This window comes from Spironucleus salmonicida, chromosome 7 (genome assembly GCF_000497125.1).
Source record: "Spironucleus salmonicida strain ATCC 50377 chromosome 7, whole genome shotgun sequence".
Classification (NCBI taxonomy): Eukaryota; Fornicata; order Diplomonadida; family Hexamitidae; genus Spironucleus; species Spironucleus salmonicida.
The window spans coordinates 794,281-807,013 of record NC_090602.1 but is presented as its reverse complement, the minus strand read 5'-3'; the positions used below and the strand labels follow the sequence as shown (position 1 = coordinate 807,013).

Below are 12,733 nucleotides of genomic sequence, written 5' to 3'. Positions count from 1 at the left end.
AAACGCGGTTTCGGGCCAGGTACACTAACGACTTGATCACGGTCGCTTTGACGATGAAAATATAGCATATAACGGATCAAGACGTTAGTGCGATGTTTATAATTAGTAAAATGATATTTAATTGAATTATAAATGGTATATTATTATATTCGTCAATTTATAGAATTATTAAGCTAATATATTACTGTTAATTTAACTTGACTAAATTTTTATATTGTATTGATTTTATTTCTGTAGGACATCAGATTTAGCCAGAATATATATATATTAAAATTGATTCCATAAGTTACTTAAAATTCTAGTAATCTTACTATATGGATTATTATTTAAACAATAATCATTTATCCTATTAAAACCATAGATTAAATGATTACGTTTATAACAATATTCAGAATTATCTTGAACTAACTGTCCTTAGCTAATTAAACTTATCAAATTTTTCATTTATAATTACAAAATATAGCATTGTTATAAAAATATTAAAACTTATACACAATGCGCTTCGCGCTGGAGTGAGGTTCGGTATCTCCGCTTGGCACAGCCACATACTGCCCTAAACTCGCAGTGAGCTAAAGTCCCGGCGCAGGAGACTGGTGCTAGGCCATGCTCGGCTGCCGCTTTAGGAGTCTTAGTAAGTAGAATTATATGGAATGGGAAACCTTGCTCTGCGAAATGGTGCAGTGGGCGCAGCCAAATGGCGGGTAGAGCGCAAGTGAGCATATCGGTATTAAATGGAATGGGCGAGTTAACTCGAGTCCGGCGCGGCCTTCGCCAGCTCATGTTCGGCAGCCCGTGCCAGTGTTGCCTCTCCCGCTGTGTCTAGGGGGCTGGCTGTGCACACCTAGCGGTCGGAGGCGCCGCGAGTCCAGGCAGCCTGTCTTCCGGCTCACTGGTGTGCCTGCCGTAGCGGTGCTATCGGCCGTGAATTTATCAGCTCTCCCTAGTTCTCTGCAGTAAGCCGCAACGGCCCGCCCGCCTGCCTGGGCGACTCGGGCCTTCCATTCCGCGCGATGTTACCCAAATATTATACAATTCTAGTCTCACTCCGAAAGGCCCATCTCGACGGCCCGCAGCCGCACCGCCAGCTCCGTGGTAGCCAGGGCCGCGGCGATCTCGCTGTCCGCCAGCCCATCTGCGCGCAGCAGCCTGAGCTTGTGGTCCTCCTCCGCGGAGAAGGCGTCGTCTCCGAGGCGGAAGCTCAGCACGCGGCGCCAGTGCTGGGACACCTGGGAGCCGGCGCGCAGGGGGCACCGCGCCTGCGTGGAGACAGCGGCGGCGATGTCGGCCCAGGGCGTGCAGGGCCTGGCCCGCATGACGCTCGAGAGGGCGGCGTCCTCAGCGGCGGTCCAGGTGGAGGCGCGCATGGGCTTGCTGGCCCTGGGGGCGACCGCGGTCTTCGCGCAGTAGATAATCCCCGAGATCTGCTCGAGTACCTCGCTAAAATCCATTTGGTGGAGGGGTGTTTCTAAGTATCTCGGGGCGGGACCCAAAGAGGAGGTGGGCCCACACTACCGGAGCGGGGTGTTATTCTCTGGGTATTACTGCGAGAAAGGAACAATGCGACGCGGTTTGATTTTAAAAATACTACAAATCGTATTGTGGGGGATTCTGGGTAAAAACCGATCGGCCAGTTTCGTAGAAAAAGTGCGGATCTTTAACGTCGTACCCCCTTGTACGCACCATACCGCGGGTTGCAGCCAGATTGAGTACTAAGGTAATTCTAAATTTAGAATCGCGCAAGTTTACCAGATTCTGCCTACAAGCTCCGCTGAGTAGAAGCGGAGCGTTGGATAAAAAACTGCGGCCACACTTATATATCCCGAGGCAAATACTTTCGGAAATGGGAAGAGGCGGCCCAGCGCATGTGAAGCGTACGCATTAAGTCACTCACCGCTGACGGGCCTCACTGCAGGAGGTCCAGCTGCTGGAAATTGTAGCCGCCCAGCACCGCCTGGTCGAAGGCGATGAGGCGCATCTGCTTGGCGCTGGGCTCCTGGGGATGCTGCAGCAGGTAGTAGTACTTGTTCTTCACCTGGTTCTGGGTCAGGCGTGGGAAGTGGGTGGACACGTACTACCACCGCTTGTGGTGCGTTTCAGCTAGCATCAGCAGGCTGGATATCTCGGCCTCGCTCCAATTGTGGCGATGGTACGCGCGACGCTGTCTGGGCTGGCCCTTCTGGGTAGTAGCGGCTGAGTAATTTCCCAGCATTTTTGAGTAAGGCAGGAACCTAAAGAGTGATATTATATACGTTATATAGGGTGCGTAAAACTTCAAGAAATCTACGAAAGCTGGTAATACCTAGGTATTATATCATATTTACTATTTCGATGAAGGAAACTTTCTACACGCTCTTCTAAGAATAGGACCCTCTACTATATATGAAGATTACACGGTATGAAGTGTTTTTTTTCAGTTTCACTTCAGCAACTTTACTAGTATGTCTAAATTAAATGGGGTATACAATTCAAGAAACTTAAGAAAGGTCAGATTCTTCTAAAAGATTCTACAGTCTCAGGACTCCTGCCCTATAAGCCGATACCCGGCGTCCTACCATCGGTATTGGGTCATAAATGGGCTGCTCATGCACACAGTATATATGTAGTTATGCCCATTAGCCCTCTGATACGCGGTCGGAACTTGTGCGTGGTACCTGCCCAGTGTTCGGCTCGCACCAAACTATGAGAATGTGCTCCTGGAATATCCCGCATGCATTTCCCGATTTGGTGTAGAAGTCGTTACGGCTAGATCTCGTGCTGCTGTGCGGGTCAGAGCTTCGGCATCCGGCTGCCAGACCTATCATCCGGGATTTAGCGGCTCTGAATAGGTCAGGTTGGCAGAGTTTGGTACCTTGTGGATCATACCCCTGGGGATATGCGCGCTCGCCTGAGTCTGTGCTGAGTCCAGTCTAGCGGCTCGGTGGAATCGTCTTCCTTAAGCCAGCGCATTTCATAAATAGGGTCACCATTTCCTGGAAGGCTGGAGGGCCCTGTCAGTTCCTTTCGGCTCGCAATGTGTCTAGAGTGAAATAGATATCCCAGAACAATACCTACATCCGCAGTGGACTTTCTGCTTCCATAGTCAACAGCCTCCGCCGGTGTCGCAGAGGGAACGACAACACCTGGTATATGAAAATTTATAACAAGCGACATCTACCTCAAATGCGTCGTTCCATACCGGCGCAGAGGAGAATGTCAAGATTGCATTGCCAAATCACTGAGGGCCTCGCCCAGGCTAATTGGATTTGCGCCTCGAATCCTGGACCCTAGGCAGTTTGGCGTAAAAGCATGAGAGCGGTTAGGATATTTTGTCGCTAGGAACGCAGTAAGGGACAGCGTCAGCAGGTATCGACGACAGCATCTGATCAACAGAGTGCAACTTGAGTATTTGGCGCCGCCAGTAAGGCATCCCAACATGAGGGGCGCAACTAGATATTGACCACGAGGCGCGTTGATGACCACTCTGCAGAGTATCCGGTAGATGAGTGTGGACCTACTACTTGCCCTGTAGCTCGACCCCTAATAGGGGAGTGGATACGGCGGCCCACCTTTCTCTCGGATGACAATGACTACCACTGCTCCATGCCTCCCGCCCCGTATTCGGGGTGTTATTGCTCCCCACTAGACTGCTCACTCGGGCGACGCACACCGCCCCTTCTGTGCTAAGACCAGTCCCACCTAAGCGCCCTAACCTCCCAGAGTGCATGGTCCTATTACCGCCGTTCAGGGTCCCGCGATGCAGTGGCCCATTGCTCCCCTGCCTGCGCTTCATGGCCCGCTCAGAGAGTAACCACCCATGCTGCTGCGCTCCTCCAAGTGGTCGATCTTAGGCGCTGCTTGCATCGTCACGAAACTCCATCTGGGAACTGGTGCCCAGGCCTGCACCGAGAAGGGGTTCGCGCCGGAATGGGTCGGGATTCAGCGAGTCGAATCTCTGGGTATAATATGGTACTGGGCAGCTGGCGCCGTTCCATAATGACACGTATGAGCGGGCCAGAACCCCTCTGACGCACCTGGCCCGGACCTTCGTTCCACGCGCTGCAGCTACCTGGCTGACATATATTGCGAGTAAAAACACCTCACATGGTGCTGTGGCTTCTCCCAGGGAAGGCGTGCCGCAGAAACCGCCAGCACCGAGCCTGCAAAACGAAAACCCTACCTCACTTCCACTGCAAGTTGTCCAGCAGCGCCTGACCCTTGCCCTGGTCGGTGATGACGATGCTCTCGTTCGAGGTGGCGATGCCGGACGGCATTCGCCTGAGCTTGGGGGCCTCCTGCTGGCATCCAACGTTCAGCTGGCGGTTCCCGTACACCTGCTGCTTAATGTCATTCTCGGGGTTCGTCTGCCCGATGGCGGCCAGTGGCCCAGTGAATTGGCTCATTCGTGGGAAGCGGGTCTGGTATATTATCGGGTTACTGCCCTTTGACCAATTAGGAGGGGACTCAGCAACTGACGCCCGCCGCATATTAGCGCATATACCGAGCAACGGCGCGACCTGCAGTTTCGACGTTTCGCCCAGCCGGTCTCGTGCCAGGCCTGCCGCAAAGGCGGACCGCGCAGCCCACTCCCCGGTGTAGGAGCAGCGCAGCGTGCTAGCCGCCTGGGAGCCGCACCGCTGCCGCGCGAACCAGACCCACTCCCCAAACATATGGCTTATATATAAAATACAGCAGGTCCCCCGCCATCCGATGGGCATGGAACGCTCCAGGAAGTCCTACGAGGACGAGATCGCGAAGTGTCTGTCCCACCAGCCCCGGCACGACCGCGACACCTGCCCACCGCGGGCGGTCCGGCCGGCCAAACCAGTACCGCCGCCCCACCCGCTGGCCAAGCCTCCCGAGGCCTCAAACTCGTCGTACCGCCTGCTGCTGCGGGAGAACACGGGCCTGTCGGACTGCATCGTCACCCAGGCCGGCAGCATCTTCCAGCCGCCGCGGCCCATGCCCAAGATAGCGAACCTGAAGGACCAGATGATCATCTTCGCAATCGACGAGTGACCCGACCCAACCGCTCACTTCTTCATCTTCTTCATCCGCAACCTCCCGTCTCCGTAGAAGCGCGCGATCTCGTAGTGCAGATCCACCGTGTACTGCCCCGCTGCGACCTCCTGCGCGAGCACCTGCTGGTCACGCCGCGCCCTCGCAAGGTACAGCGCGCTGAAGCCCTGCACCGGCCCCGGCGCGCCCGCCTGGATCGCCTCCAGGAACGCGAAGCTGTCCGGATCGATTTCGATGTCAACGGAGCCGCACGTTTTCTCGCTGTTTTGCTGGCTCTTCAGGAACTCCGCGAAGGCGATGCAGGGCTTCTCCTTGCTCGCCATTGGGACCTCCTCGGGGCCCACCGCGAGCGCGTTCTGGCCCAGTAGCGCGTACGTCTGCGAGCTGTTCGCGAGGCAGAACGGTAGCTGGTACCACTCTGGAGGATAGTTCGGGAGCCGCACGTTCTGGACGCCGAAATTGCACGTTACAGCGCAGAACTGGTAGAGCGAAACCGCTGGGTAGTAGCGGTTGTAGTACACGGTGTCCAGCTACTGTACCTGGCGCTCGTTGACGTAAAAGCGCACGAATGCGCCCTCGTGGATGACTAGCGGCGTGGAATCCGACTCCAGGAAGTTTTGCTCCTCTGAGTCGTCGTTTTCGACCGCCTTGCGTCCTACAGTGCTCGCGTAGCTTCCCTTCGTGAAACACATTTCGGTCTCCTCTGGTAGGTCGAAGGGGGGCTGGATCAGTGGTAGATGGATCAGGCAGGTTATGACGTCGTTTGGCGCAAGCTGAACGTCTGGATGTGGATTTTCGCGCTTTCTACCATTCACAGTCGACAAATCGATGGATCTGATGCCATAGGAGGACGTGTCAAAGCCGACTGGGGCGCCCAATTCTGCAGAAATCGGCTAGAAGCCGCAACGAAACGCAGAAGTCTGTGTTTGGAAGTTGAACCGAAATTGGTACATATAGGTGCCTGTCGTGACTCCATGGGTCCCGAGTACGGTTCGATAACCTTACGAGCCCTTCGCTGTAAGTTGCATTTCGTCGAGCTAGATTGAGGGATCTTTATGCGTGTTTGATAAAACTACATTGCCCAAGTTCTGTATCTATGTTTCGTAGCGTTATGATGACATTTGTTAAAGAGAGTAGTAACGGAGTTTTTAGGTCTCAGTCGGCTCACACATATTAAAAAATAATAAATGTTAATAATAATATAATACTTATGTTATGAATTAATTATATACTAGTATTAAATTAATAAAGTATATAATAATGATAATAAATAAGTTTTTCACTCTATTTTTCACTTTAGTATTATGGATCCTCTCCCTGAATAAAAATATCCAACAAATGTTATGATTAGAGTAGCAAACATAGGGTTGGTAGGAGTTACTGACGGTAGAGTTGATAAAGAGTATATTCCAGAATCTTAGAATCCAGCGGAAAATAGAGTTACAAGAGATTATTTAAAAGAGATATTTTCTAAGTTTGGAGAAGTAAAGTATATAGATTATAGAGTAGGAACTGATTCTGCTATTATCCGCTTTAATTCTGAATCAAATCCAGAAGCAGTTTAGAATGCAGTCAAAGGTTCTGTTGATGAACCTATTATTTTAGGAGGTCAGACTGCTACTGTTTCCAATCTTACCCCAGAAGAAGAAACTAAGCTATGGGAGGATATTAGTAGTAAAAATAGAGAAAGAAAAATGTAATAATATTAATAACAGCAATATGGTAATAACCAAAGAGATGACTACTAACAAAGAGGATCTTATTAACCTAGATAATAATATTAATCTAATTATGGATAATCACGTGATTTTTAATAACCAAGAGAAGGTGCCTATCCTCCTAAAGATTTTGTCCAACCGTAAAGAAACTATGATAACTAATATTCTAGAGATTATAATTAATAATAAAGACCATATCAACCATAAAATAGAGATTACAACGCATCAAGAGAAATATAACAACCTTATCAGCCTAGATATTAATAAAATTAAAGACCATATAATCCAAATTATTAAAGTAACTCGCAATTTCCTCCATAGTAAAATGATTATAGACCAAGATAGCCTAGAGATTATAATACTTAACAACCTTATTAAAGACGTGAATTTGATAATGTATAGAGACCATAGCAAGAAAGAAGATATGAATAAGATTAATAATAGCAATAACCAGCTGACTATGCTAACTAAGCACCATAATCTAATGATTAACCATAAGTTAATAGACGTTAATTTAAGTGATATACAACCGATAAAGAATTTATATTTACTGTTATTTAGTTACAAATATTCAATTTATAGCTTTATTTTATTTTAAAAAGTAGAGATTTGAAAGTTTATTATTTATGAATAGCGTTCAAATTTTAAGTCAACTAAAACGTCGCTAGGGGACAGAAATTTACTAAAAATAGTATATTTTTTCGTCATAATCATAAATATGAATATCGTTTTCGGCATTGTTGATAATATAAATTCTACCAGAAAACTCTATAGAAGAAGGGGTAAATTACATGGACAATGGCTTGCCTTATTTTTTCTAGAGTATTCTTTGCATTACGTATTAGAAGCTTTTGAGTGATTAAGATTTCATTTCTAATAAGCAGTCCTTCGCATACACATTATTATATAAATTTAACTATGGTTGAAAATAAACCTATTTATGTTTTCTACCGAAAGTCTAATTATAAATTATATAAAATTACTATTATAATAGTTTAATATTAATTTGCAATTGTAATATTTACTATTAGAAAATAGTAGTTTTTACCACTTCTAAAAAATAGATGTTTGCAAAATGCTGCAAACCCAAAAGAGTGCTATCGTTGCAGTTCTCCCCATCCTCCATCGAATTTGCAGGGCGGATATCTGTCATTTCGGATGAAGTCAACACTGTTCAGGATAATAATAAATATTTTGCAGACGAGGAAAACACAGACGAATTCGAGGTTATCAACAAGACATAGTCAATAAAAGAATATATAAGCACCATCACTGACCAGGTTGAAGAATCTACCACCCGATAGACAATACACGATGTAGAATGAGTTTTCGTCATTTAAAGAATTATTGCGCTTACTGTTTGTATTCCATCGTATACGGTGACATATCCTTTTCTACCAGCCCCTCCGGCAGGGAACTCTAGTCTGAAATATCCTAGTCTATATAGACGCCCCGAAGCTTGCTCGAATTCGTCAACGAAAGTAACCGATGGACGGGTTATCTACTCCGGAATTCACGCTGCTACTGAATGAGTTGATCCAAGTTCAGCAGCGGTGTATCCTTCTTCTGCTTAGAAACCGAGTTGTAATGGTCTGTCAGTGATATTTCTTAGATTACAGGCTTCACGATAATAGAATTTTTGGTAGTTTCAGCATTAGCTTTATTTTTGGTACCAATCAGCTCTGTAGGCTTGAATTTGGGTTCATTTTATGTCTAAAGCACCAACAACTGTTGCTGAACTTCTGTAGATGGTAGAGAAGACAGGCTCTGTAATACCTCATTCTACTACTTTTTATGGGATGATACGTGTACGGGCTCCCTGGATGCGGGTTCTGAGGTTTTTTGAGCCGACATCACTTCTGCTAGGGCTCCCATTTTAAAAAATAACATATGCTTTACTATACTTATTAACTTACTTTATGATTGTTAAAAGTATAATTTTGCTTACTAAAATTTTGCTTATAAGAGTTGAACCTGCACTCAATAGAATTTTTAAAAACCTAGCACTAAGCTATTTAATAAAATTGAATATTTAATTTTCTTAATTGGCAAAATGACTTAAATAAAGTTTATTGACGGGATTAGCTTTATCATTTCTAATATAAACGGACTAGTAAGAACGCTGTAAGGTTGTTTCTGGTTTTGTACCACAAGTTTTCAATCTAACATTATTTAAAGGTTAATTTGCCTGTTTTCTTAACAAAAATATACCCAATGAACTACCAAATATATCTTTTACACTACTCTAGAAATATAAATTTACCATGTCACTTCAAAATCTGCAACCAACTCATACCTCTACAATTCCAACTAAAATCATATATAAACCATATATTATATTATTGTTTACCGTAGAATTTTATGTTTATTTACGTATATTTAATATATATTATTATATATTTTGATTTCCCTTCCTCATAATGCAAATCATCGTAGATTCAACGCCAGTAACCATTTTCGATAACGAAATCGCCTTAGTTGCACAGACTGCCGCCGAAATAGCAGCACTGCCGGCGAACTCCACTATCGCCATCTGGCCCGGAAACGTCGGCCGCCAGATCCTGAAGCAGCTCGCCGCCACCTCCACCACGCCCCTCAAAATCTACACGCTGGGCCAGGTCCGCTCCATAAACTTGAACGCCTATCTCGCCCTTCCTTCTCCCTTCCAACTTGTTTCGAAACCTCCGAAAATCGATCTGGCGGTGCTAACGGCTCGCCCCGCGACGCTGGACGCTGGTCTCATCTCGCCCAGCGCACGCCAGGTCAAATAGTCGCAGCAGTAGATTATGGAGGACCTCGGAATCATGGGTTCCGAGCAGCAGGAAACCACGTAGTACCAGTCTGAAACTGTCCAGGGGGACCTATTCGAGATCGTCACGCAGGAGGAGCTGGTTTCCACTAGCACGCGAATTATCGCTGTTTTCAAGGGTGACCTCTCAAAAGACTCCGCTGCCGCCTGCATCGAGGCGAAAGTCGGCGTCGTAGGCGAGATTCTGCGCGTCAAGGGGGAGGCATTTTGTGACATTTTGTCGATTCAAAATTTGACGTAGATCATGCACCCTGACGACGAGTCCCGGCGCACGCTGAAGCGCAACTGCGTCCAAAACGCGCAGTAGAGCGGTGAACGGATCGCATAGGGAGACGTATTGACGGATTTGAAATCACGTGTTTACACACCTCAGCAGCAGCTGTTTGAAGGAAAGAAGGTTTTGTTTTTCTCACCACATCCTGACGACGATGTTATTTCGGCCGGGGGTGTCGTTCTGAACCTCTGCAACCATGCAAAAGAGTTCCACGTCGCGTACTGTGTTACTGGGTCAGTAGCGTGCCCAGATCTGTTTGTGTAGGACAAAATTGACCAATTTAGCGTGAAAATCAATAATGAAAAAGTCAAATATGAGGATCTTTAGAGCAGTTTCAATGGGAAAGATTATCTTTCACACGAAAAATTAACTAAAGACGAAGCTCAGAAGCTGTTTAGCAGCGGTGTCAACCCAGAAACCAAAGCAATTTGCAGAGAAATTGAGGCTATGTCAGGTGTCGAAAAAGCAGGTTTTTTCAAAAATCCTCTTAACAAGACCCATTTCATGAGGCTTCCATTTTATGGTACTGGTTTCGGCAAGCGTACAGTGCCAGGCGAAAAAGATATTCAGGTTTGCCTAAATTTAATTTAGTCTATTAAGCCTGATGTTATATTTCTTGCAGGAGATCTTTCTGACCCACATGGTACTCATGGTCATTGTTATGACGTAATTAAACTTGCTCTCATTAGTTATGAAGGCTAGATTGAGATTAAGGATCTTGATAGTTATTATTCAGTTTACAATCCTAAAGTTAAAGATAATGCGACAATTAAGTCATTTTAAAATAATGGTGGTATAGTTAAGTATTTATATAGAGGGGCTTGGGCTGAGTTTAATATTGAAGATGCAACGTTCTACATTGCCCTCACGCAAGCGGAGCTGGACCTGAAGCTGGAGTGCGTCAGGAACCACAGATCCCAGATGGGTCAGGCCCTTTACCTGGGTGATGACTTCCGCGCGTTCGACGTCAGAGCAAAGGAGCGGAACGAGGCAACTGCCAGCGCCCTTAGACTGCTCGGCGTCTTGGAAGACGGGCAGGTCGGCGCTGAATGCTATGTGGGATGCATTGAAATGCCCTGAGTGAAGGAATTTTTGCATGCCGACGGTCTGCCATTGCGAGCCCAGGTCTAGACAAATGGAACATATCACTCAGAAGAAGAAGTCCTCATACTGACTACCCCCTGGGAGGAACTCACATAGGAGTGAGTTCTCAGGAACGTACTGCACAGGGATTGGGAGCATTGGCTCTAACATGCGGAGTAAGCGCTTGGCCTGTGGATAGTTGGGAGATATGTGCGGAACCTATCTAAGAAGAGGAACGGCAAACACGCGAAGGACAAACTGCTCGTACATAATAGATGAGTTAAAATACACGTCAGCTTTGGTCTGATTGGGGAGAATCCAGATGTCCTCGCCTTCGCGAACTGCGGGCCAGGAGTCCAGCGTGCTATCGGCAGAGCGCCCGCGGAAGAGGAAATCGCGGCACATTCTACGAAGGAGGCGCGAATCCTGGTGCTCGATGGTGCGAAGTTCGTCCCAGGCGAGGGTGCCAATAGGCTAAATAAAAACCCTGAGGCGCATGCTCTGGGGGACCACCTTGGTAATCTCGTCATTGAGAGCGTGGATACCCTCAACTACCAAAACCCCAGTTGGGGACAACTTCAGCTTCTTTCCATCTCCCGGTTATCCCCTTTTGAAATCGTAGGAGGCCATGATGATCTCCTCGCCATTAATCAAACCAGCCAAAGTCCTCTAAATACGTGCGATATCCAGGGCATGAAGGTGTTCGAAATCTGGTTTGTCGGTTCCCTTTAGTCTAGGGGCATTCTCTGGTAGACCGTAAAAATCATCCAGCGATACTCTTACTGGCTCGAAAGAACGACCCCTGAGCATGCATGTCAGCCTATTGGCAAACGTGGTTTTGCTAGAAGATGACGGTCCAGCAACGAAAATAACTCGCGTTTAAGGCGTAGCTCTCATAGCAACTTCAGAAATCTATCTCTCGTGGTTAAATTCAGCGAATGCAATAATTTCCTACAAAACCTTAGGCGATGCCGAAAGCTGATTCAGCGATGCCGCTGAGTTGAACCCTATAGTATTTGCTTAGTGAAGATGCAAGTCCATTATCGCCGCAATTTCTTCCTAAAGTTTAGAGGAATCCCGCAGAGGACATACTTCGGGTTCTTCAAATTACCCATAGTACACTAAGAAACCTTGATGGAAAGGGACTAGCTTGTAAGTTCCAGCGATTGCATCTGTGTTCGCTAAGAAAGGCTAAAGCCACATTGCAATATAATCATGGTCTCCATATTTAACAGAAGCGACATCAATGACAGACTTGTTCAAAGTTTATAGTAATTCAACTGTTTAGTTTTGGCTAAACTTTTTAAATTGGATAATGGCATCTTTAAACGAAACAACTTCACGGTGAATAGGAATTTTAGCGTCTACAATATCATTCATAAGTTTCTAAATATTTTTAATGTCCTATTTAGAACATGCCATTTCATTATATTAGAAGTAAAGCGCTTTTCCAATATTATAACGATGTTTCAGCGTTAAACCTGGGTACGCAAGCGTAGATGCCATATGAGTTATGAGACAGATTGTATCCTATAGCATAGGCAAAGCGTGTAAATCATCACAATACATAGGTTTTATCGATGAAGAGATATCTAGTTTCTCATTCAGTGATAAAATTTCGTTGTTACTATAGAATGCAACAATTCTAGGATCTCTAGGTAACACATTATAAGCATGAGTGTTTTAATCTACTTATATGGTTTTTTGCTCGTCTATCAAGTATAGGTCGATTTTTTCCTTATCATAGATGTCAAAAATTGAAGAGTACATTTTTAAATCCGAGATTTAGTTTTATAAAACTGATACATATATAATATTATATAATAATTTATTTTGATGAATATTGTTTATTTA

The 12,733-nt window shown here is 46.0% G+C and overlaps 11 protein-coding genes across 11 annotated transcripts; 3 read left to right on the top strand and 8 right to left on the bottom strand. All coding sequences in view use genetic code 6, as the record gives it.

The window, feature by feature from the left end:
• Nucleotides 1-1,040: 1,040 nt before the first annotated feature.
• On the bottom strand, nt 1,041-1,448 carry SS50377_27230 (Myb-like DNA-binding domain-containing protein; the record flags this gene model as incomplete). Its single annotated transcript, XM_067911023.1, has 1 exon — nt 1,041-1,448. The coding sequence occupies one exon, from the start codon at nt 1,446-1,448 to the stop codon at nt 1,041-1,043; it is 408 nt and encodes a 135-aa protein (XP_067761710.1).
• Nucleotides 1,449-1,903: 455 nt separating this feature from the next.
• Nucleotides 1,904-2,209, bottom strand: SS50377_27229 (Myb-like DNA-binding domain-containing protein; the record flags this gene model as incomplete). The annotated part of the gene is made up of 1 exon (XM_067911022.1): nt 1,904-2,209. The coding sequence occupies one exon, from the start codon at nt 2,207-2,209 to the stop codon at nt 1,904-1,906; it is 306 nt and encodes a 101-aa protein (XP_067761709.1).
• A 256-nt stretch (nt 2,210-2,465) lies between these two features.
• On the bottom strand, nt 2,466-2,966 carry SS50377_27228 (uncharacterized protein; the record flags this gene model as incomplete). The annotated part of the gene is made up of 1 exon (XM_067911021.1): nt 2,466-2,966. The coding sequence occupies one exon, from the start codon at nt 2,964-2,966 to the stop codon at nt 2,466-2,468; it is 501 nt and encodes a 166-aa protein (XP_067761708.1).
• Nucleotides 2,967-3,211: 245 nt separating this feature from the next.
• Nucleotides 3,212-3,856, bottom strand: SS50377_27227 (uncharacterized protein; the record flags this gene model as incomplete). Its single annotated transcript, XM_067911020.1, has 1 exon — nt 3,212-3,856. The coding sequence occupies one exon, from the start codon at nt 3,854-3,856 to the stop codon at nt 3,212-3,214; it is 645 nt and encodes a 214-aa protein (XP_067761707.1).
• A 301-nt stretch (nt 3,857-4,157) lies between these two features.
• Nucleotides 4,158-4,976, bottom strand: SS50377_27226 (uncharacterized protein; the record flags this gene model as incomplete). The annotated part of the gene is made up of 1 exon (XM_067911019.1): nt 4,158-4,976. One exon carries the CDS (start codon nt 4,974-4,976, stop codon nt 4,158-4,160), a length of 819 nt encoding a protein of 272 aa, XP_067761706.1.
• A 33-nt stretch (nt 4,977-5,009) lies between these two features.
• SS50377_27225 (uncharacterized protein) lies at nt 5,010-6,116 on the bottom strand (the record flags this gene model as incomplete). The annotated part of the gene is made up of 1 exon (XM_067911018.1): nt 5,010-6,116. One exon carries the CDS (start codon nt 6,114-6,116, stop codon nt 5,010-5,012), a length of 1,107 nt encoding a protein of 368 aa, XP_067761705.1.
• Nucleotides 6,117-6,299: 183 nt separating this feature from the next.
• Nucleotides 6,300-7,235, top strand: SS50377_27224 (RNA-binding motif-containing protein; the record flags this gene model as incomplete). The annotated part of the gene is made up of 1 exon (XM_067911017.1): nt 6,300-7,235. One exon carries the CDS (start codon nt 6,300-6,302, stop codon nt 7,233-7,235), a length of 936 nt encoding a protein of 311 aa, XP_067761704.1.
• Nucleotides 7,236-7,777: 542 nt separating this feature from the next.
• On the top strand, nt 7,778-8,038 carry SS50377_27223 (uncharacterized protein; the record flags this gene model as incomplete). The annotated part of the gene is made up of 1 exon (XM_067911016.1): nt 7,778-8,038. The coding sequence occupies one exon, from the start codon at nt 7,778-7,780 to the stop codon at nt 8,036-8,038; it is 261 nt and encodes an 86-aa protein (XP_067761703.1).
• A 7-nt stretch (nt 8,039-8,045) lies between these two features.
• SS50377_27222 (uncharacterized protein) lies at nt 8,046-8,588 on the bottom strand (the record flags this gene model as incomplete). Its single annotated transcript, XM_067911015.1, has 1 exon — nt 8,046-8,588. The coding sequence occupies one exon, from the start codon at nt 8,586-8,588 to the stop codon at nt 8,046-8,048; it is 543 nt and encodes a 180-aa protein (XP_067761702.1).
• A 545-nt stretch (nt 8,589-9,133) lies between these two features.
• SS50377_27221 (Glucosamine-6-phosphate isomerase) lies at nt 9,134-10,876 on the top strand (the record flags this gene model as incomplete). Its single annotated transcript, XM_067911014.1, has 1 exon — nt 9,134-10,876. The coding sequence occupies one exon, from the start codon at nt 9,134-9,136 to the stop codon at nt 10,874-10,876; it is 1,743 nt and encodes a 580-aa protein (XP_067761701.1).
• Nucleotides 10,877-10,945: 69 nt separating this feature from the next.
• Nucleotides 10,946-12,649, bottom strand: SS50377_27220 (Uridine kinase; the record flags this gene model as incomplete). Its single annotated transcript, XM_067911013.1, has 1 exon — nt 10,946-12,649. One exon carries the CDS (start codon nt 12,647-12,649, stop codon nt 10,946-10,948), a length of 1,704 nt encoding a protein of 567 aa, XP_067761700.1.
• Between the last annotated feature and the right edge of the window lie 84 nt (nt 12,650-12,733).